This window comes from Ylistrum balloti, unplaced genomic scaffold (genome assembly GCF_031769215.1).
Source record: "Ylistrum balloti isolate Yb309-2 unplaced genomic scaffold, AGI_CSIRO_Ybal_v1 Utg371796, whole genome shotgun sequence".
Lineage (NCBI taxonomy): Eukaryota > Metazoa > Mollusca > Bivalvia > Pectinida > Pectinidae > Ylistrum > Ylistrum balloti.
In genome coordinates, this window is record NW_026782896.1 from 20,668 (window position 1) to 46,347 (window position 25,680).

Consider the following 25,680-nt stretch of genomic DNA (forward strand, 5'->3'; position numbering starts at 1 on the left):
AAAGGCCAGTTGTTACTTATCTAAGACTTTTCAAATTTTTATGTATAAGTGAAACAATTTTGAACCACATGGCATGATAATGCTGAGCTGAACTATGTCAGAATGACAAGCAGCAAGTGTCGCGAAAATGAAATCACAATTGTGCATTGTCTCTCATTAAAACATTCATTTCATGGCAGAAAAGTGAAAAGTTAAAGTTCTGACCAAAGCGATTATCTATTGTCATACAAAAAAGAAATACAAAATATCCTCACCATACTGAACACATGGGCTGCCCTATATATGTATTCCTGTCTGTCCCCAGCAAAGACATCCTTTAACGAGTCTTAGAGTGGGGAAGAATGACCTGTTCCTATGACTTCTTTGCTAGGTGAGTTAACATTGATACAGTAGTGTGAGAATAATTTACACCTCACTATTGCTTCTTTCAATCGACACATTACTGTACCATGAATATGAATTTGTACATATTTGTACAACTTTCTGAGAATTCCCCACTTTTTTATTTTTAACTTCATATGCATCAATCTCCCAAGGAAAGGCATCCGTAGTCACTCTGATACAGTGATTAATGACAAACCTTGGAAAAGGACAAGGAAAACTTAGTCTTTCCTTTGCGTAATTACATTTGTAAGAATTTAAGGAGATATCTTATATCAATAGAAGTACATGCTACTGGACCGAGCGAGCAGTTAACATGTTGGTGATTTTATGACATTCAAAAATTAGCACTTAGTCTAGAAAAGCTTCATGATCCATACAAAGTTCCATCTGGATCTGGATTACCTTTCTTCTGCATTTTTACATTGTCAGAGAATCTAATACAACAAAAAATGTACAAAATTCTTTACATTAAGTGATAACATCTGGGCAATTGAGATTTTCATTCTGGACGAGTTCAAAAGGTCACTTGCCCAGGGTACAAGTCCTTTTAAAACATGTTCCCCTTCAAAACACAAGGTCATATTTCAACAAAATCATGGATTATCAAATAAAGACGCAATAGCTGTTTTCAACAGTAAAAAGTTCTACTCTCTTCGTGACCGCTTCCGATGGGTGGCCAGCTCAGAATCTGTGCTGCGTTTGCTGTGCTTGAAATGAACTTGAGACTGTGCTGTCAATTGAAGCTTTATTGCACTAGCATTCAGTTTTGCAGAAGAAAAAATCTTTTTCAGTCCTTTCATTTTTTCACTGCGCAGACACACCAATGTAGGTGGTCCAAGCAGATGGGAGGGTACTGAGGATGTCCTAGGAGGTGTTGTACTAACTTGTGTTTGGGTTGGTGCTATTTCTGAGACAGGAGTGGGTGTCCGTGTTGCAGAGGAACATGGCCGCTTCCGAAACATGATCATGTCTGAAGGACTCTCTGCCTTTAGCACAGAGTCCATTGTCATACCCATGAAAGGTGAGCCATTTGACTTAGAGCTGAGGAAATCATGCATATCTATGCGTGAGTCAGCAGACGTAGTGGTTGAGGTTACCGTTGTGGTACTGGTAGCTGTAGTGAATGGATCGCCACCCCCCAGCAGATACTCGGGGTTTAGGATGGATTCACTGCATGCCTGAGCAAGTGCTGCAATATTCGGGTTAGTCGCATCATTCTGCCCTTCTTCTCCAACCTTGTTGACTAAATCCTCAATGGCCGATTTTATCTGATCTTCGTTCGATTCTCCTTTTATCTTAAGATCAGATACCTTGCTTTCAGGTCCATTATTGTTGATTTTGGATCGCCGTCCTTTTCTTCCAGGTCTGCGACTAATGACAGGTTCTGTGTCCTCAATGACTTTGTCCTCTCCTTCCTCCCCTCGTCGACCATTCACTTCCTCCTCTATTTCCTCCTCCTCACTTGAGGAAGAATCCTCCTCAAGCCCTTCACCTTTGACCTCAATGTGCTCCCGGACACTGACATCAAACTTGGACAGTGAAAATACCAGTTGTTTGGCCCAAGTGATGTGCAACACTGGTGTTGGGCTGCCTTCTTCCCACTCACAGATACCATCATAAAACCGTAAGAAGTTGGCATAACAGTCGGGGTCATACAACAACGATGTGTGATGAATTCGAGCTGCATTGTCACTGGCAACAATTTTCATCATGTGTGGAATGAGGTCATTGGCAATTTCCAGGAATTCTTTATAGATCTCCTCATCTTCACGATTGTAGTTGTAACTGTAAAGGGAGGAAATATAAAAAGTTAGAAACATTTACTGTAACTGGCAAAGAGGGAACATACGAAGTTAGAAACATTTACTGTAACTGGCAAAGAGGGGACATACAAAGTTAGAAACACTTACTGTAACTGGAAAAGAGGGAACATACAAAGTTAGAAACACTTACTGTAACTGGCAAAGAGGGGACATACAAAGTTAGAAACACTTACTGTAACTGGCAAAGAGGGAACATACAAAGTTAGAAACATTTACTGTAACTGGCAAAGAGGGAACATACAAAGTTAGAAACATTTACTGTAACTGGCAAAGAGGGGACATACAAAGTTAGAAACATTTACTGTAACTGGCAAAGAGGGGACATACAAAGTTAGAAATATTTACTGTAACTGGAAAAGAGGGCACATAGAAAGTTAGAAACACTTACTGTAACTGGAAAAGGAAGATACAAAGGAGTGATATATACAAAGTTAACAGCAACACAGCATCAAAATCAAGACTGCATAACAAGGGACCAATGGAACCTTATTATATAAAGTGAGAAAGATCCATATCAGTACTTCTCTAAAAAATTGCAATAACAACATTTCATGGTTAAAACCTAAGATGGCCACCTGCCAGCCATTGTTTTTCTGATCACTCCTAAAATCAAAAGTACATTAATAGACACCAAGAAGCACCTACATAATGAACTTCGAGAAAGATTAATCCTTACTTTGAAGAAAATATTGCTTTCATTGTCAAATAAACTGAAGATGGTTATGTGTCTGCTATTTTGCTTTTCTGATCAAAAATCAAGAGGGCACAATAGATTGAAGGGAACCTCCATATGGACTTGGGAATGATCCAATACTTCCCCAGAAACACTGATAACAAGAATTATCAACTGACAGACAATGGATCGTGGATGTAAAATGTTCTGAAAACCCCACCGTCTGACAATGTATCAAAACTAGACCAATGTTCAGGAAGGGCCATGCCTATACGCGATCACACAGAAAGTTTTGCCTATGCTTGAATATTGTTTTGAAAAAATTCATCTTGTTGGTTTAAACTACAAAGCTGAATATCATATCAACAAAAATGACCACTTTCAACGACAAAAATGACCACTTTCAACTTGAAACAAATTAAACACAACATAAATACTACATATGTTGGATGACTTGGGAATGAATAATATCTTGTAGCCAAAAATGACCAATATGGGAACCACTATGGTGAGTTAAAGCAGAACCCATATAAGCTGTCATGTATAAGAGACAACACGCAAATTCATTGTTATTGTGCAGAGTAGCATAAAATTGGTGTTCAAAGGCCCATAACTCATGTAGATATAAACAGATTCCAATGGTTATCAAATTGATGTGATGTCTAGTGTACATAAACCCACATACCAAATTCAGTGAAGATCCAAATGCAAATTCACAGTACGCAGAAAAATTATATATGTTCGGCATTTGAAGTCCAACAGATCTTGTAAATATTGCTGGATGACATAGTGAGGACTAATTGATATGAACCCACATATGAAATCTGGAGAACATCCGACTACAGATACTCAAGATATTGTGCAGAATGTAATAAAATTATCAATTTTCAGCAAAGTCCCAAAACTCTTGCAAATTTTCATGCATTTTCCTGATTAGCAAACCCATGCAGAATGAAACAATATACCAAATTTAGATAACATTGGATTACAAACACACCAGTTATCACATAGAAAGAAACAAGAGGCACACAAGTCTCAACAATCATCTGACTATAAAGACCTATATGAAAGAAGCCAAAAATATTGACCCAAGTAACCTTTAAAGTATGTCAAGGTCACTCATTTTAACAAACTTGGTAGCCCTTCATCCCAGCATCAAACATACCTAAAATCAGCAACTTGTCCCTTAAAGTTATGGAGAAGACATTGTTTAAAGATTTTGACATATTAGATACCTGTGACCTTAAGAGTGGGTCACATTCAACAATATGAACAAACTTTGTAGCCCTTCCTGCCAGCATGCTAAAGGCCTAATATCCACACCCTGACCAAGTTATTGAGAAGAAGTTGTTTAAAGCACATTTGGCCCCTGTGACCTTGAAAATGGATCAAGGTAATTCATTTTAACAAACTTGGTAGCCCTCCGTCCCAGCATCATACAGGCTCAATATCAGCACGTTGTGCCTTTTGGTTATTGAGAACTAGGTTTCAACACATTTGGCCCCTGTGACCTTGAAAGTTGATCAAGGACATTCATTTTAACAAACTTGGTAGCTCTCCAACCCAGCATACTAAAGGCCTAATATCAGCACCATAGGGCTTTTGTTTATTCAGAAGTCATTTGAATGGAAAATTTACCTTTGGTGGAGGGTAGATGGTGGACGTTGGACGATGGACGGCAGGCAGTGCACAACAACAGACATAATATGATGACTATAGGTCATAAAATGGTAAGTTGTCATCATTCAAAGTCCCATAACTCTTGCAAATATTGACAGATTTCACTGGTTATCACGCCCATGTGAGTTCTAATCAATATTAAACCATATACCAAATTTGGTGAGAATCTGACAAATACACAAGGTATTGTGCGAAAAACAAAAACTGCAGATAGGACGGACTGACAAGATAATTACTATAGGACAATTTAGTGTGAGAGGTAATGACTTCTAGAAACACATTAAGCACTATGATCCAAACCTCAGCATAGGTCATGGAGGCTTATTTTACTCTACCATATTTTCCACAGGGTTACACACTGCAGCTTTTATCCTTGGCGTATGTCAGGACATGCACTACTGACCTAGGTGACCTCGCACCCTCATAATTTTGGCTGTGGTAACATTTCATGCTTACAGAAAGAATAAAAAATAGTGGTTTAAACGAAGGATACCAGTACACCAGTATGAGACGTCAGTACTAAGTTTTTTTATGAATGCCTGTCAGTCACATGTTTCAAACTGAAAGGGATTGTCCAGAACCATTTGCAACCGTATACAGGAGGATTTTAAGATTTAAATGAAAGTAACATTCTCATTGATTTAATCAATCATCACTTTTAATATGAATCACAATAATATCCTCTGAACTTTCTTGGTTGCTGTGGAAAACATAGCGCCACACAAGGGCCTTCGCTAATATTGAACAGTAATTAATTCATTTGCAAACTTAAATATCTAATGTTTCATAGAAGATCTTGATAAATTGCCTTCCGTTGTCTGTTATATCATGACCTTTGGTCAACACAACCATTACTACAACATAACAAGAGGCCCCATGGGCCTTTACGGTCATCTGACATAAAATACAAGATTTCAAATTTTGAATTAATTTAATCTTGATTTAAAAATCAAGTCACTTAGCTACCACATTGAAAAGTTGGTCAAGGCATTTCAACAAACTTCGCAGACCTTCATTTCAGCATGGTACAAGCTAAATATCATTACCTTGAGCTTCCTGGTTATTCAGAAGATGTTTCCTTTAGGTTTTATACACATTTGACCCATGGGAGCTTGGAAAGGGGTCAAGAAAATTTAATTTAACAAACTTGGTAGCCCATCATCCCAGCATCCTACAGGTCAAATATCATTACCCTGGGTCTTCTGGTGAATGAGAATTTTTTTAATGGTTTGGTACATATATCACCGTGTGACTTAGGAAGTTGGTCAAAGTCATTCATTTTAAAAAACTTGGTAGTCCGTTGTTTTGGCATACTATAGGCCTAATATTAGTACGCTGGCCTTTCTGGTTATTCAGAAAAGTTTTTTAGAAGATGGTAAGACGTAAGACCCCTGTGACTTTGAAAATGGGTCAAGATCATTTATTTTAACAATGGAGGTTAGATCTAACAAGCCAAACCTAGAAAGTGGGTTGAGGTCATTCATTTGAACAAACTTGGTAGCCTCTCCTCCAAGCATCTTACAGGCCCAATATCAGCACTCATGGACTTTTGCTTGTTGAGAAGAAGTCGTTTGTATATTTTAACATATTTGACCCCTGTGACCTTGAAAGTGGGTTGAGGTCATTCATTTGAATAAACTTGGTAGCCTTTCCTCCCAGCATGCTACAGACCCAATATCGGCACTCATAGACTTTTGCTTATTGAGATGAAGTCCTTTGTATATTTTAACATATTTGACCCCTGTGACCTTGAAAGTGGGCCAAGGTCATTCATTTGAACAAACTTTGTAGGGCTCCATGCCAGCATGCTATGGGCCAAGTATTAGCCCCCTAGGCCTTCTAGTATTTGAGAAGAAGTTATTTAAAGATTTTGACATATTTGACCCCTGCGACCTTGAAAGTTGTTCAAGGTCATTCATTTAAATAAACTTGGTAGCCTTTCTTCCCAGCATGCTACAGACCCAATATCGGCACTCATAGACTTTTGCTTATTGAGATGAAGTCCTTTGTATATTTAAACATATTTGACCCCTGTGACCTTGAAAGTGGGCCAAGGTCATTCATTTGAACAAACTTTGTAGGGCTCCATGCCAGCATGCTATGGGCCAAGTATTAGCCCCCTAGGCCTTCTAGTATTTGAGAAGAAGTTATTTAAAGATTTTGACATATTTGACCCCTGTGACCTTGAAAGTTGATCAAGGTCATTCATTTAAACAAACTTGATAGCCCTTCATCCCAGCATGCCACAGGCACAATATCAGCAATCTGAGCCTTTTGGTTATTGAGAAGAAGTTGTTTAAAGATTTTAACATATTTGACCCCTGTGACCTTTAAAGTGGGTCAAGGTCATTCATTTGAACAAACTTGGTAGTCCTTCATCCCAGCATGCTACAGGCCTTATTTTAGTTGCCTGGGCCTTTTGATTACTGAGAAGAAGTCCTTTGAAGATTTAAAGACATTTGACCCCTGTGACCTTGAATGAAGGTCAAGGTCATTCATTTGAACAAACTTGGTAGGGTTTTATCAAAGCAAGCTACAGGCTAAATATTAGTTGCCTGGGCCCTCCAGTTATTGAGAAGAAGTCGTTTGAAGATTTTAAGACATTTGACCCCTGTGACCTTGAATGAAGGTCAAGGTCATTCTTTTTAACAAACTTGGTAGGGCTTCATCAAAGCAAGCTACAGGCCAAATATTAGTTGCCTGGGCCTTCCAATTATTGAGAAGAAGTCGTTTGAATGAAAAGTTTACGGACGGCGCACGGCGGACGGCGCACGGCGGACGACGACGGACGAAGCATGATGACTATAGGTCATCGGACCCTTCGGGTCTGATGACCTAAAAAAGGATGCGGCTTATATTCCGGTGTGTCTTACATATTGATTAAATCGTAAAAATCACTAAAAAAAAATCCTGTGTCTTATACTCGGATGTGGTTCATAGCCTGGAAAATACGGTTTATATATATCTATTGTGGATAGCTTTCATTACAGTAAGTATATTGATGATAATGTTACACAATAAAAGTATCTATTTGTTATGTAAAATACAAGGATATGTAGTCACTAAGTGATTTTTAAAGTTTTATAGGCCATAACTACTGAAACAAGTGTGATCAACTATCGCCAAGTCATTTTATAATGTTCAATTTCTAACCATTGCATCTGCTAAACAGATTGGCTGGGGGATAATTTCTTAGCAACTTCAAACTTCAAAGTGAAATTTGATGTATAAAAAAACAAAACAAAAACCATAAACAACTGTTAAGTGAGTTATGGTAAATAAAAAAAAACGATGTCCAATATATGGTAAATTCACAAGAAAATACACAAAAAATTCAGTATTACCATTACATCAATCTCAGACATGTGGTCACTGAGTGATCAGATATTCAAAACAGAATTGACAAAAGGTGTATATTTATAGATTCAGAGCCATTGGAATGTCTAATGGATGAAGAATGGCTGGATGATGAATACTGAAAATTGTCTTAAGTTACTTGCTCTAAATAAAGGCAAGCCTGGACCATATAAGTAAACAAACATTTTCCAGACCATATAAGTAAACAAACATTTTCCAGACCATACAAATAAAAAACATTTTCCAGACCATATAAGTAAACAAACATTTTCCAGACCATATAAGTAAACAAACATTTTCCAGACCATATAAGTAAACAAACATTTTCCAGACCATATAAACAAATAAACATTTTCCAGACCATATAAGTAAACAAACATTTTCCAGACCATATAAATAAATAAACATTTTCCAGACCATATAAGTAAACAAACATTTTCCAAACAATACTTGTTCTTACTTTCGGACTGCATCAGCAGCATCTGCCCAGGCCTGGAGTGCTCTCTTATGGTGGCCTTTGCGATACAGGAACCCTCCTAAGTATGTGTAGGGATATACATGTTGATTGTTGTAATGTTCCTGTGATGACTGTATTGCCTCATTAAACAAGGCCATAGGTGGTGGTCGCTCAGGGGTCGGTGATATCTCTTCCAGATCACCAAGGTTACCAAGAGCCATTGGGTATCTATGTTAAAAACATTAATATCAAAACCTTATACTATATGAAAAAATTCTGATATTTTAATAGTTTAATAGGACTGTCTTTTGTAAACACAGATATTTATGGATTTCAGGAACAGAAAAAAACACTAAGGTAGTAAGAATCCCTATAATTTAAAAACTTCACAGTTTAAAATGAATTCTAAGTTTCTGAAAATTTCTGATGATTCTTGCAATACAAAATGATGGAATGTATTTATAAAATTTTGAGTATAAATCCTGGAGAGATCTGAAATAAATTGCTCAACTACACTACCCCACCATTGATACAAAACTGATTTTTCCTTCACCCAAGCATGCTTCAGACCAAATTTGGACAATATACTGCAGTTTTTAAAGAACAAAAAAGATTTTAAAGAATTTGATAGATTTTTCATATTGGTCACACTGGTTCCTCTTTCCCTAAGGATGTTTCAGACCAGAACAGTTGTAATAGATAGTAAAGGTTGACAGACGAAAGGCGATGGATCACTGTGGTATCCATATAGCTCCATTCAGGAGTAGTCATAATAAAAAATCAATGGATGGACAGACGAACAGATGGACACCTAATTACAGCCATCATAGGTCTGCTGGTCTTTGCTTTCAAAACATTTTAAAATTTGAATTGTATTCCAGTGTCAAGTATTACTTAATACACATTCTATATTATTTTAATTTGGGTTTAAAATACAGATTCTGTTTCAGCTATGCTAATGTTTTGACTGTGATGGTAACCTGGCTACTCGGAGCAGCTCTACCTTTAACCACCTTTAGCTTATTAACTCCATACCTTGATAAATGGTCCATATCATACAGCAGCCAAAGCAGCTCCTGCAATACAAATTGTGAACTTCACAATATGACTTACATATAAAATAAGTACATTACAGACAATTAAATGTTCAAATGTTGAAAACTTTGTCATCTTTAAGAATGTAATTGCATTTATTATGAATGTCAAGTTAAATTAATACTAATAATAGAGATTCGAAATCCTCTTCTCCCTCTTATCAGGTTAGCAGATATTTGGTTAGATTGGGCGACATAGTTATTCCTGCTATAACTGTGTTTGTTTCCTTATTTCCAGCCAGCAGGTATACAGTTAATGGACCTGTTTTATTTTATGATTGTAAAATGCTCTTGTTGAATTGGCCAGAGCCGTTACAGAAATTGGCCAGTGACAATACTGATATGTGTAGCAGATGAAATATCTTGAAACATCATTCCTTGTTGTGAATATAATCAACTACATATAAAATAATCAAATCGGTCGCTAAATTGTCAATTCCTTATTTTGTATTGGTGATATGTCACATACCTGTTGAAGTGAGCCCATTTCTAGACTGTCGACAGTGGCACTGATAGATGGGTTGATGCCACTTACAATGGAGGCTACCTCCATCTGGCGTGTACAGAGGACAGGCTGACCATTGAGATAGAGCCAGCTTTTCTCAGACACTCCCATGGTGATGGGTTGTCCTCGTTTGTCTTCATTGCCTTTCCCTATCATTCAGAGAAAGCCATGTTGAAAATAAATCCTTTGCCAAATCTATTCAAAATTTTTCATTAACCATACTAATTTGTGATTGTAAAAACAAGATATCCCAGAAGGATCTTGACGTCCACATTAAGGGGAGTTAGGAACCAATGCCCCCTCTACATCAAATTTGATAATCCTACATGAAAAGTGGCTAAGGTAAGAAATATGCTGAAAAAAATTTGTTTTTCTTTAGAAAGGGCCAAAGGTCATGTTAAAGGTCGTAGTGACCTTGGTATATCACACAGCACTCTATCTGCATGAGATGTTCCAATGAGGAAGTCTAGTGATCCAATATAAAACAGGATTGAAGATATGCTTAAAACATGTTTTTTTTCTTTTAACAGGGTCAGAGGTCAAAATATAGGTCACAGTGACTTCGTTTATATACACAACATTCCCTCTAACCAGTATATTCCTATATACAGTTGTAGCTTGTACGATGACCCTACATGAAATAGAGTTAGAGATATGCTCATATAACAACACTTTCGTTTAAAGCAAGGTCAAAGGTCACAATGACCTTGTTATGTAATATAAATCACCTTCTGCCCCAGATAATTCTAGATAACAGGTTTGGTAATTCCACATGAAACAGGGTAGGAAATATAATTAGAACAAGGTTTTTTTAAGAACAGGGTCGAAGATTAAATTAGGTCATAATGACCTCCATTTCAAACGATAAATTTCCAGGATGTACCAACTGACTAAGTTTGATGATCATATATGAAATAGAAAAGCATATGTGTTTTTAAAAAGTACACTATTAATACATAGAACAAAAACACATGGATGCCATGGTGCACGTTTCTGAGCTATCTCTGGTAACCTTATTGTTTACTACTTCATAATGAAGAGCTCAACAAAGTTGATCTTGAACATTTAGTCTAGCTCGGGTATAACATCAAAAATAGCTCCGCAAACTCCCTTTCGGGCTGTGGGGTAAAAATGTTGAGATGAAGCAACAGTATCACATTATTATCATCAGAATGTCTTTACCTTCTAAAACTGTGTATGCTTGCATGCCAACATAAGGATGCTCCTGACAAAATTTAGTCAAATACCTTTATACAAACTGAAGAAGAAAAATTTACACCTGTTTCCCTTATATCTGCCTACTGCTACCTGCCTCAGATGGTAGGTGTGATGCTGATTTTCAGTTTAGTCTTCACTACTTCATTTTGTTGCCAGTGGTAAAAATAGGACAACTGTGGAAAGGCAATTTAACTGGTACCTCATGATCAAGCTATTAAAGTTTGGAAAGTCCTTTCCCCCCCCACTTTTCCCCTAAAATTCCAACACTCGCCCAACACCACCTGCATATTACATGAGTGTGCACAATAGGCAGTTTATTTACTGTAGTAGTAACACCTTTATTGATACCCACCGTGCCATGTAACCTCTGCAGTCTCTGATAGATCTTGCCCAAATGTGACCCAGGCATGGTCCTCCGACAGGGCAAGGTGGACATCTTTGTAGCCGAGGACTTGAAATGCAGCTACCACACCAAATGCCACACCAAAGCAGTCAAGCTTATTACCTGATAAAGGACAATTCCATTATTTTTACACTCAGTATCTACAGAATACACTGATAATGTTAATTGTTCCATGGGATTTATGGTTTTAATGAAAATGTGTCAAATCAACTCCATGTACTATATTTTGTAATGGTGCAGGAGCCAAGGTAAAATAAAAGGATTTATCCTACAACTGGCACTGCCATTGTCAGAATACACCTCCTCATACATTTTTGCTGGATTCGACTGTATTTTAGCATGTGCGTTAATTCAATATAATTGCTTTCTGAAATTACTTACACATTACGTATAACAATGAAAATAACTGTTCAAATAAGTGATTTTTTATGTTGTAATGGACAAGGTTATTTACAAAAAGTCATAAAATCGCTGTCATTTTCATTCAAGTTTGGAACTATATTTTCTGCATGTAGCAATGATTTTGGTGTTATCAGGTAAAATTCAGCATGATGTCAACAACAGCTAAACAAATATTGAACAGCAAAACCGCTGAAAGTTTAATTATCTGATTTTCAATCAATGTTGCAGGAGAGACAGAATACATGGTAAGTGCTGTCTGAAAATATAACCAGGATTTTGGCTCAGGACAGAAAAACAAAGGTTGCTTGCCAGAAGTTCACAACTTTCATTTTTTTCCAAACTCGCCAAAATACCATTCCATACCTAAAAAAGGTATACCAACATATAATTATGCTGCTTTTAGCCCTTGGCTGCATGTAAGTGCCTCTGGATGCCTCAGCGCAATCTCAATGTAAGCGACTCTGGACGCCTCCGCGCAATCTCAATGTAAGCCACTCTGGACTCCTCTGCGCAATCTCTATGTAAGCGACTCTAGACGCCTCTACACGATCTCCATGCAAGCGAATCTGGACGCCATTTTGCATACTGATTTTCTTATTTGCATATCACATGATTTGACAGCGCCCCTACACCGATACGTCACAATCCAAATAAAGAATAACCCAGTTTTTCAACCAATCAAAAATCGGCACATGTTTACTATACAAAGTTTTGAATAATTAACCCGAAAAGTTGTAGTGCGGTGTAGTACACACGTGTCACTAACTTGCCGCCAACATGGCTTTGGTGGCCGATGTTATCAGGGATATTTTTGAAGATGATGATGATGACAACCAGTTTGAAGGATTTGAACCTCATCATATTGAGTCAGACATTGATTTGCAAGAAATATTGTAAGATTTATCAGAAAATGAAAGTGATGAGACCAAAAGCAGTGACGATGATGTACGGCCTCGAGCTCGCGTACTTCCTCCATTACCCGGCGATGGAGAGTGAACTGCAGACTTAACGGACATAAATGTTGAGAAGTTTGAGAGAGAATTGGGACCAAAACCTCCAGTCGATTTTGAGGTAAATACTGCAAATCCGCTTGATTATCTGAACCTTTTTCTCCATGATGATCAGTACGCCAACATCGCTATACACACAAACAATTACACTCGCTGTTGATAGGGATTCAATATATGCCAGAAACACATATGTACTGGTCGACTGACAACTTTTTGGGTAATGTTGGTGTGAAAAACATCATGTCATGTAACAGATTCCAGAAACTTAAACAATATTTCCATGTTTCGGAAAGACAAAGTGAACCACCAAGAGGTGATCCAAAATATGACAAACTATACAAAATTAGAGAGACAATTGACCACACAACCAAGACATTTCTGGAGAACTGCCAACATTCTCAGATCATTTCAATTGATGAGGCAATGGTAAAGTATACAGGCAGACTCTCATTTAGACAATATATGCCTGCCAAGCCCATCAAAAGGGGTATCAAAATATGGTGCGCTGTGATGCTGAGAGTTCCTATATGTCTAGGTTCAACATTTACCTTGGTAAAAATGAAGGTGGTGTTGAGCATGGTTTAAATTTCAATGTGGTGACTTCACTCTGTGATGATCTTCATGGTAGCAACCACCATATTTACTTTGATAACTTTTTTACAAGTGTAAAACTGATTGAAGATTTATATGACAATGGCTTATATCAAACCGAAAAGGGTTCCCGAAAGATTTTGTTAAACCTGGAAAAATGAACAGGGGAGATTACAAAACACTTCAGAAGCGGAATTCAAATCTTACAGCCACTTTGTGGAAAGACAAAAAACCAGTTTACCATTTATCAACATTTAGAGACCCTAAGAAGGAAATGAGGGCAAATCGCAGGATGGATGCTCATGTTCTTGACTTACCGCAACCTATGTCAGTGTACACTTATAACAAGTATATGGGTGGGGTAGATTGTCATGATCAGCTTAGGATGGCCTATGACGTTGGGAGAGGTGGTGGCGCTACATCTTTTGGTTTTTGGTGAATTGTGCCATTGTCAACTCCTTCATTGTGTACAAAATTGCATCCCAGAGACAGAGGAAGAGATTCGTCACCTTGATTACAGAGTAGAATTAGTCAGAGCATTAGTTGGTGGGTATTCATCACGGAAACATGGATCTTGGGAAATGAACAATCCAGAGGTTCAACAGGAAAACATCATGGGGAACGTAAATGCTCGTCTGCCTGGTGGAAAGCGCAGATGTCGCTATCACCTCGCAGTCCAAAATATTAGGAGGGAAACTGTGAAAGGCTGTTCTATTTGGGGTGTGCAGCTGTGCAAAGGTGACTGTCACAGACGGTTTCACCAGTAAACATTACTGGTCATAGGACAAACACAAGTGACAAGATATACTGTAAGCTAATAAACAACAAAGGAAATAATGTACACGACAATAGTTGTTTCCTACAAAAAATGAGTCATATCAGATTAAATGAGATTTTTTAAGTAAAATTGTGAATGAACTTTGCTGAAAGTTACACCATATTAAAATCTTATTTATTCTCAACAAACTTTATTACCACACATATTGCCAAAAATATACACATCAGCTTCAAATATCCAGTTTAAAACAGCATACTGAATTACAGTTAAATTCTACAAAAACTGTCATTGCATGGTGCAGTCAAATGGCAAATTCTGCAACAATGTTGGTTACAAACATTGTATTTTTTCTCATTGGAGCTGAGTGCAGCAATACACAGTCTTGCATGTGGCAAAGGGTTAGTACATACTTCTTGTACTTTTGAAATGTAGCAAAAAATAATACTTTTTTGTACTTTTCAAAGCATGCCACAATGACTGGAATACTTTTTTTTTTTTTTTTTTACTAAATTTGAACTCTGAAATTTTCCAATGTACTTTTTTCCAACTTCTCTGGACCTTGAAATTGTTCAGAGTACTTATTTAGTACTAAAATCTAACTTTCTCAATTTTCAAAGTACTATTTTGTACCTAATTCTAATGTATAGATTTCAGAACAGTGCTCATAACTATAGAAGTTTTTTCCCCTACTTTTGTAGGTTTTAGAATTTTTTAACTGAATTTCGGTATGGAGGTGCACTTTTGTAGGTTTTAGAATTTTTTTTACTAGACTTTTGTAGGTTTAGAATTTTTTTCACTGAATTTCGGTATGGAGGTGTACTTTTGTAGGTTTTAGAATTTTTTTTACTGAATTTCGGTATGGAGGTGTACTTTTGTAGGTTTAGAATTTTTTTCACTGAATTTCGGTATGGAGGTGTACTTTTGTAGGTTTTAGAATTTTTTTACTGAATTTCGGTATGGAGGTGTACTTTTGTACATTGGATAATTTTCAGAAGCACTGATCTAGTACATAAATATTATCATAAAAGTACAAAAAATAATATAAAGTACTAAAAAAGCACATCAGACCAACATGAGGATACTTATTTTGTTTTTATATATACTATGTTATACTATGTTATGTATACTATGTTATATATACTATGTTATACTATGTTATATATACAATGTTATATATACTGTGTATATACTATGTTATATATACTATGTTATATATACTATGTTATATATACTATGTTATATATACTATGTTATACTATGTTATATATACTATGTTATATATACTATGTTATACTATGTTATATATACTATGTTATATACTATGTTATATATACTATGTTATATATACTATGTTATATACTATGTTATATATACTATGTTATATATACTATGTTTACATGTTATATATAAATGTTATATACACTATGTTATACTATGTTATATATACTATGTTATATAAAATGTTATATATACTGTGTTATATATACTATGTTATATATACTAAAAAGCATAGTAATTTATCTGTACTTTTACAACAATATCCAAAAAGTATGCAAAAGGTATAAAAATGTGTCACAAAAAGTGTATAAATATGTCACAAAAAGTATATACATATGTCACAGAAAGTATATAGATATGTCACAAAAAGTATATAAATGTCACAAAAGGTATATACATATGTCACAAAACGTATATACATATGTCACAAAAAGTATATAAATATGTCACAAAAAGTATATACATGTCACAAAAAGTATATGAATGTCACAAAAAGTATATACACATGTCACAGAAAGTATATACATGTCACAGAAAGTATATATATGTCACAAAAAGTATGTACATATGTCACAGAAAGTACATAAATATGTCACAAAAAGTATATACATATGTCACAAAACGTATATACATAAATATGTCACAAAAAGTATATACATATGTCAAAAAAAGTATATACATATGTCATAAAAAGTATATAAATATGTCACAAAAAGTATATATAGTATAAGTTTTATGTCACAAAAAGTATGTACATATGTCACAAAAAGTATATAAATGTCACAAAAAGTATATAATATGTCACAAAAAGTATATAAATATGTCACAAAAAGTATATAATATGTCACAGAAAGTATATACATATGTCACAAAAAGTATATACATATGTCACAAAAAGTATATACATATGTCACAGAAAGTATATAAATGTCACAAAAAGTATATACATATGTCACAAAAAGTATATACATATGTCACAAAATGTATATAAATGTCACAAAAGGTATGTACATATGTCACAAAAAGTATATAAATGTCACAAAAAGTATATACATATGTCACAAAAAGTATATAAATGTCACAAAAAGTATGTACATATGTCACAAAAAGTATATAAATGTCACAAAAAGTATATAAATGTCACAAAAAGTATATACATATGTCACAAAAAGTATATAAATGTCACAAAAAGTATGTACATATGTCACAAAAAGTATATAAATGTCACAAAAAGTATATACATATGTCACAAAAAGTATATAAATGTCACAAAAAGTATATAAATGTCACAAAAAGTATATAAATGTCACAAAAAGTATATACAATGTCACAAAAAGAGTATATAAATGTCACAAAAAGTATGTACATATGTCACAAAAGTATATATATGTCACAAAAAGTATGTACATATGTCACAAAAAGTATATAAATGTCACAAAAAGTATATACATATGTCACAAAAAGTATATAAATGTCACAAAAAGTATATACATATGTCACAAAAAGTATATAAATGTCACAAAAAGTATATAAATGTCACAAAAAGTATGTACATATGTCACAAAAAGTATATACATATGTCACAAAAAGTATATACATATGTCACAAAAAGTATATACATATGTCACAAAAAGTATATAAATGTCACAAAAGGTATATAAATATGTCACAGAAAGTATGTACATATGTCACAAAAAGTATATACATATGTCAAAAAAAGTATATACATATGTCACAAAATGTATATAGATGTCACAAAAAGTATGTACATATGTCACAAAAAGTATATACATATGTCACAAAATGTATATAAATGTCACAAAAGTATATACATATGTCACAAAAAGTATATACATATGTCACAAAATGTATATAAATGTCACAAAAAGTATGTACATATGTCACAAAAAGTATATAAATGTCACAAAAAGTATGTACATATGTCACAAAAAGTATATACATATGTCACAAAAAGTATATACATATGTCACAAAAAGTATATAAATGTCACAAAACGTATATACATATGTCACAAAAAGTATAGAAATGTCACAAAAAGTATATACATATGTCACAAAAAGTATATAAATGTCACAAAAAGTATATACATATGTCACAAAAAGTATGTACATATGTCACAAAAAGTATATACATATGTCACAAAAAGTATATACATATGTCACAAAAAGTATATACATATGTCACAAAAAGTATATAAATGTCACAAAACGTATATACATATGTCACAAAAAGTATATAAATATGTCACAAAAAGTATGTACATATGTCACAAAAAGTATATACATATGTCACAAGTTCTTTTAAAGGTCCAAAAAAGTATGAAATTAAACCAGCTTTTAATGACTTGTGCTCATGTAAGACAGGTAATAAAAGAACACTATTTTAGTATTTTATTTGTACTTTTATGTGATCCAAAAAGTATTTAAAAAAGCATAAAAGTTTTCGGAGAAGTACTCAAAAAGTACACAAATACATCATAAAAAGTACACTTGAAGGCCTCAAAAAATACAAGTTTTACCATTTTTTTTTCTCTTTAAAATGCAGCTTTGCTCTTTTAGCATTGCAACTTTAATAAAAACGCATTTCAAAAATCTATAAAAAAATAAAGTTATATAATGCCAACACTGAAGCTCTCAAATCAAGAGATTTCAAGGGTGACAATATGGCCCTTAATCTGCTACATATGAATTTTTAATGTATAAGATTTTTAATGATTTTTGTAATGAAAAATAATTATCTCAAATAAACAAATGTTGCAAAGATAAATTATTTCAAGATAAAGGTGTATAATAATCCTGGTTGAAGATTACATTATTTTGATGCCAATTTTCAATCAACTGATGAAAATTTAATCACACATATATGAAATTAATTTTCATTTTTGTTGTCCTTGCTTGTCTCAGCCTGTTGTACATGAGATCATGACAGTGAGTTGTACATCTTGATCAAGGAGCTCTAAGTGTGGACTCACATCAAAGAAATTGGCATTCACCTTGTGTGACAAACGGGAAACAAGAGAAGTTTTAAATTTCTCAAAAATAGCTCTGAACATCTGTTTTGGTTGTCATATAGGCCTGTCTGAATAAATGTTGTGACCAACAAGTGACCCTGAAATTTCAAGTAATTTGATGGTATATTTCTCAAAACCATGATAAGCCTTCAATTGATTATGATTATTTATGTTATGGTTCTTGAATTTGTTGTAAAATTGTATACTTTCTGTAAAAACTTCCAATATGAAACCAATATTGGATGTTCCCTGCAGTAAAACTAACACTGTACTGTGATTCACTGATTGGCCAATGTACCTGATGACCTAGTTTCTCTTGTTTGTAAACAACCTTTCTCAGTATACAGCAGTGTTGATACAAATAGCCAATAAGGCCAATTCTTCAGATACAAATATTTTCAATTCTAAAACATCAAAAAAATAAATAACAAAGTCATCTTATCAAAAAATAAACAAGAATTTTTAAATTTGAGTTTGAACACGTGCACTTTATTATTGTGTTGATGGTTTTGGAATCGACAGACATTTTTTTCAATTAATCTGAATATATCCACAGTCAAGATGAAAGCTGTCGATACACTGTTCTATTATAGACGCGCATGGCTCGGCTACGCGTAGTTTATCATAGCATAATTAGTAAAAAAATCGATAACCGAAGGCCGTGCGTCAATATGGCCGCTCGGCTTCTTCGGAGAACGGCGCCAGACGCACTGACCAGGGCATCATCTTCTACAGATTTCATTGTCAATATTGATTGACAACTGTTTATGATTTAACAGGACACCAGAGTAATAACAAAAGATTGAAATTAAACATTAAAAACAAACATCAAAACACGAATGAATCTATCATATGCACATTTATATCACATCTGTCGCAACTTACCCGTCAAAAAACTGTATAGCGACTGAAGGTGTGCTTTGTCTTTGTAAAAGCTCCTCATTAAAGAACTCCATATTACATCCGAGACTAGTTTCACTAACTCCCTTGTAGCAACATCACATGGAAATTTCGTGAGATCAACAGATCGTTTCACATGTGTCACAAATTTTTCGTACAGCGCTTCCACTGTCTCCAACTCAATCACCGGGAAAATTGGTTCCAGTGATTTCGAGTGATCAATCTCACCTGGCAACGACCTATTCACTGTCAAAACATTTTCGATCGCTCCAAGAACAATAGACAAAAGTGGCAAATTAGGTTCGTCACTGCCAGTCAACTGATCTCTAAATAAATCAACCACGTCCTGGATACTTTGAAGTGGGAAATGTTGTCTTTCGTTCTCTCGGAACCCCGCCATCTTGTGTTTCAGTTGCAATCAATTGAATTTAGCCTCTAAAACAGGATATTTCCTCATGTTTTTATATACGAATTGGTCGTGGGTCATATCATCACCAGTAATATTACCAATGATGAAGTCTTATGTCAGTTGTATAATGAAATAAGAGTGACAGTATCGGTTCTTTAAATGATAGGGAAAATTAAGAGAAACAGCTTGGAGGGTATTAAAAACCGAACATGGCGGACAGTGAAGTTGCTGCTGCACCACAGACAGAAAATAATTCAACGAACGGGGAAGTTGCCGATCAAAATGGACAGGTACTAAATCTAAACCAGAGTACAATGCCTTTTGAACATTGCTGTGTAATCTTGAGATCATCGGAGAGCTTAATAAGATGAGATATCCATAACGTCTAGCGGTGTTTCCCTTAACACACGTGACTAAGACAGAAATCTGTTTGCTCATATAGGCGAATGCGTCACAAGAGTGAATGCTGTTTCTATTAGGCCTTACACATGAATCAGATGCTTGATCATTGAGAAATAGGAAATGGCTTGGGTGAATCAGTTATATTGATTATTACTGGTCTATTTACTGTGTGTTTCATGGTCACAGTCACTGACTAATCTATTCGAGAAATGATAATGTCTATTTCGGTAAACAGACGCATTACGTGATATCGCATTATTTTAGAATAGTTAATTTATACAATTTATTCATATCACAATTCAGATTACCAGTAAATAGTTTGGTTTGTATTCTGACTTGGTTTATAACGAAATGTGTCATACACACTGTATGTAATGGAAGTTTCTCCGACCACCTTTTAATATATTATAGCAATTTTCTGAAATTAAAAAAAAGAGGCTAATAGCACTGTACAAAGAGGCAAATAGTACTATAAAATGAGACAAAAAATTGAAAAAGGCTAGTAGCACTGTAAAAATAAGTAGATCGTGATATAAAGATGAGACAGCAATACTTTTTAGCATAAGTTAGTAGACATACACAATGGTATCAATGAATTTCACAGTTTGATAGTAGTTTGTGCCATATACCTAAGGTATTTTTAATGAAATCCTTAAAAGGAAAAATAATTAAATCAGAAATGGATCTGTTAACATTTCTGCCCAAAACTAATTAATTTAATTACATGTCGTATGATTGTAAATTTATTCTGTTATAGAAATATTCAATAAGTATAATGGTACATATTTATGGTGATAAAGAGTAGTCACTACCGCAGTATAAGGTAATATTTGTTTGTATCCTCAGTAGTAGACAATAAAGTGATCGCTAGATTTTTTTTCTTTTGGCTTGGAACTCAAGGTGTTTCTTAACATTGGATTAGAATTTAGATTTTTTTTATAAAGATCTGGTATGAGAATTCCAATCTTTCGCTGTTGAAAACAGAAGAGTAGATATTTCTGTGCCTTCGATGCTTGCCAATTCTTATAATGAAATTTGAATATCTGGATCTGGTAACATATTTGTTGTTATTAATGGGGAAAAATCCATTTAAATGTCACGATTGAAAATTATCTTAATTTTTAAATTTTTGACAGGTTAAATGATAAACTACACCCCTGTAATATTAAATAATGCAATTTAAACTGAAAATGTTTGTTGATTTTATTGAGTATCTGATTTTACCAATCAGTCTAGGTTAATTGATGTCATTCACAACATTGTTGGGTTGTGCCAGTATTTAACCAAATTTGAAATGTTAGAGAGTTTAAATACTAAAATAATGATATATCTGTTTAGCCACAGGAACAAGCTCAAGCCCGTCCAGGATTCTTTGGTATTTTAAAGTCTTTGATAGTGAGAATGGTGTTCATCTACATGATCAGCAGCTTCTTCAGGCGACCCACAGCAACACCAGGGAAACCTGAGGATGGACAATCAGCTGTACCATACTCAGAAAATATTTACCCCAAGGATACAATAATGGTAAGTAGTCTAGTAACCGTATGACAGATAATGGCCTGAACTCAAACTTATTTCAACAGAAATGATTTATGCATTTTTACAATCCTTAATACTTCACTAATTACCACAAAAAAATCGACACATGAGAGTTTGTGTGAAATTCAGAATTTTCAACTCTAACTGTTACTCCCGCGAGAATAGCTATTGCAAGTTTTTGAAGTCATGAAAGCTTCAAACAATACATTGCAGCAGACTGAAAGTCCCAGCAGAGGTATTTGACTGTTACTTACAACAAAGACATGAAATTGCATCCTTTCAGACGAAGCTGTGCTCATTCTCATCAATTTGTTTTTTTGCAAATCACACAAGCTCCCATCAAAAACTGCAACGAAAAACATATTTTACCTAAACCTGTTGCCAAAAACTTATTTTTGCCATTAATGTGTAGAAAAATAAAGGTTTATAGCGATGCCCATCCAGGTGCAGTTGTTCAGAAGATGATTAGTTTCATAAGCAATTATTTCAAAATTCGATGTCTTTGCATCTCGAAAATAAGCCGATAATTCTAATTGAATCTTTGAATAAGACAACGTAACTATACCAAATCATGTGCGAAACATCATATATAAATTGTATATTTACAGCATTATCATCGTTTTGCGTTGCTAATCACTGATTAAGCTAATTATCTTTTAACAACTCACACCAGAAATAATTAAGTGTATCGCGTCTGGGGAGGTGATTAGAACATAAGTTTGAGTTTTATTGAAATTTGGTCGAATGAAAAATTTCAGATTAAGAAAGTAACTGCAAAATATCAACTGAGTAAAAACGAAAGATCGAAAAATTAATAAAAAACTAAAGACCGGAAAAAAAAATAACAAAAACAAAGCAAAATGGATTTATGCCGGCAAGCACCAACTTACCATAGATGTGTGCATTAGCCACCCTCCGGGCTTCCTTTCTAATAGGAATGGAAATGAAGCAAAATGAGGCCCAAATTCTAACACAAACACAGAAATAAGTAAGAAATCAGATGAATTAACAAATACAAAAGTAAAATTTAATACAAAAACAAAGCTCAGCAATGTTTTTTGCATTTTGCACATAATGTAAAGTATGTCCGTAATTTACACAATCTGCATGTATGGGCTTCCATACTTTTTTGATATGGCTGTAATTTCTCGTATGTAGTATATGTATATTCATTGTGTGTTTTCGACTAAATAATTGTATTTGAGGTACGACCATGTTTGTAAAAATGGTATTGTATTTGGTTTGATAATTAACACTGCTTATATAGACAAATTCCCTTTATAGACAGTGAAATTATACAAATGTATCTAGAACTACTCGTGTGATTGACATCAAAATAGACCTGTGACTACCTTTAAATTTTTTTTCAATAAAAACAGTTGGTCTTGCTATAATACGGTAAAAGATGCATCCTAGTTATGATCAGTTGTTTATAGCTATTATAGAATTTGTATTAAAAACACACTTTTTAAAGAGTTACTAATACTTCCCACGGCTAAAATCACTACTATACAGTGCGTCGTCTGCATTGAGATTATCGCCCTTGTGGAACTCTTTTTTAATACGGTGGCCCACACGTGCTGGAAAGATCAACGCGATTTCCAACGTTCAGCTACTTATTAATTATGAAGATTTCATCATTTTCCCCTTTGTCGATTTTTGTCGATTTTTTATATGTTGTTTATGGTTAGTTGATGTAACGTTTAGCATAGAAATTATTTCTGTTGCAATTAGTTTGGGGTTTATCATAGGGTGACTAGACTGAAGATCAATGGACCTTATATGGCGAGATAGGCAGCAATTTAAATACACTGCCCTCCGCAAAAGATAGGCAACAATTTATATACATAGTCGTCCTGGGAAAAAAAACAGAATTTCATTTGTTGATATATCAAAGCTCATGAGAAAATTGGAACTGTTGCAATTCCTTGAAAGTATTAATTCATTTGTGAGTAAGAATTGTAAATACTTTGGAAAATACTTTTTCTCCTTGAGGAAGCAGTGAGGGATGTATCTATTTAAAAAAATGTTTTTGAAAAAGATACAAAAAAAATTGAATATGCATCAAACTACTCTGATCAGAATGATCCTATCAAAAACTCATTTATTCGTTAAAAATGTTCTCAATGTGAAGAAATTGAAAAAAAGACCTGTAATATAATGAAAATGTGGCATTAAATAATATGTGTATTTTGTAACCCATATACTCTGTTGATGAAAAACTTATAATAGCAAGTTTGTGAAATTGAAATTTAAGTGCCATTTGTTATTGTCCTAAACCAAGGGCAAGGTTATCTTTTCCCATTGGCATCCACATCAGTGTAAATAATTTGTGTTAGCTCAGTGGCTTTCATAGGGTGTTCAACTCAACTTAGTACAAAATACAGATTTGAAATACTTTAGGTAGCTATATGCAGCAGGATATGGCAAGTCAGAATGAAGCTAAGCCTATACTTATGTATACTTATTGCAGACCTGTTTATAAATATGAAAGGCAGTACATATCTATATTAAATATCTATTTATTTTTTTTTTCTAGGACATGTATATATACCTATCCTTACAAGAAGAATTCACAGACTTTAACAAACCAGACAGTCTGTTCTGGCATCAAAAAGACCTGGTGTATGGGGACTGGACAAGTGGTGTTGATGGAGATGGTAGCTTTGTTAAGAGTGGACAAATACCTACTCCAGAGGTAGGTACAGTCAGAAATATACCCAAAACTGTTACTAACATAGTGACTGGTCACAATGGTTATTTTGTAGGTTTCTCATTGGCTATATGCTATTAGATGAAAATCATTGACTAACCAAATGCTCAAAAGATACATGAAGTATTGTGGTACTTCAACACATGCAAAGTGTAAACTGTCTTAAAACACGACTTAACACTTCAGCTTTTATCTGTAAGCTGACACCAACTCAATTTCCTGGTGGGATGGGCATTAGTGACACAAAGGACTTGTCTAACTAACAATGGTTCTGTGGAGTATGTTTGTTTCCTGTGGCTCTGGGAGCTATAGTGTTTAGTTTAGTTTAGTATGTACAGTATGTGTCACCTGTGGCTCTGGGAGCTATAGTGTTTAGTTTAGTTTAGTATGTACAGTATGTGTCACCTGTGGCTCTGGGAGCTATAGTGTTTAGTTTAGTATGTAGAGTATGTGTCACCTGTGGCTCTGGGAGCTATAGTGTTTAGTTTAGTATGTAGAGTATGTGTCACCTGTGGCTCTGGGAGCTATAGTGTTTAGTTTAGTTTAGTATGTACAGTATGTGTCACCTGTGGCTCTGGTAGCTATAGTGTTTAGTTTAGTATGTAGAGTATGTGTCACCTGTGGCTCTGGGAGCTATAGTGTTAAGTTAAGTATGTAGAGTATGTGTCACCTGTGGCTCTGGTAGCTATAGTGTTTAGTTTAGTATGTAGAGTATGTGTCACCTGTGGCTCTGGTAGCTATAGTTTGTATGTAGAGTATTGTCACCTGTTTGGGAGCTATAGTGTTAAGTTAAGTATGTAGAGTATGTGTCACCTGTGGCTCTGGTAGCTATAGTGTTTAGTTTAGTTTAGTATGTAAAGTATGTGTCACATGTGGCTCTGGGAGCTATAGTGTTAAGTTTAGTATGTAGAGTATGTGTCACCTGTGGCTCTGGTAGCTATAGTGTTTAGTTTAGTTTAGTATGTAGAGTATATGTCACCTGTGGCTCTGGGAGCTATAGTGTTAAGTTTAGTACGTACAGTGTGTGTCACCT

The 25,680-nt window shown here is 34.6% G+C and overlaps 2 protein-coding genes across 2 annotated transcripts in view; one reads left to right on the forward strand and one right to left on the reverse strand.

The window, feature by feature from the left end:
- Positions 1-873: 873 nt before the first annotated feature.
- On the reverse strand, positions 874-19,984 carry LOC132563613 (menin-like). The gene is made up of 6 exons (XM_060228354.1): positions 19,570-19,984; positions 11,544-11,696; positions 9,938-10,122; positions 9,410-9,450; positions 8,378-8,602; positions 874-2,169 (listed from the first exon to the last, which is right to left on the reverse strand). The coding sequence occupies exons 1-6, from the start codon at positions 19,982-19,984 to the stop codon at positions 1,029-1,031; spliced, it is 2,160 nt and encodes a 719-aa protein (XP_060084337.1). The 3' UTR covers positions 874-1,028.
- Positions 19,985-20,202: 218 nt separating this feature from the next.
- LOC132563610 (putative lipid scramblase CLPTM1) overlaps positions 20,203-25,680 on the forward strand; it is a 29,526-nt gene continuing 24,048 nt past the window's right edge. The window contains exons 1-3 of the mRNA XM_060228351.1: positions 20,203-20,283; positions 21,734-21,919; positions 24,474-24,632. Of these exons, the coding sequence (XP_060084334.1) occupies positions 20,203-20,283; positions 21,734-21,919; positions 24,474-24,632 (426 nt within the window). The remainder of the gene's footprint in view (positions 20,284-21,733; positions 21,920-24,473; positions 24,633-25,680) is intronic.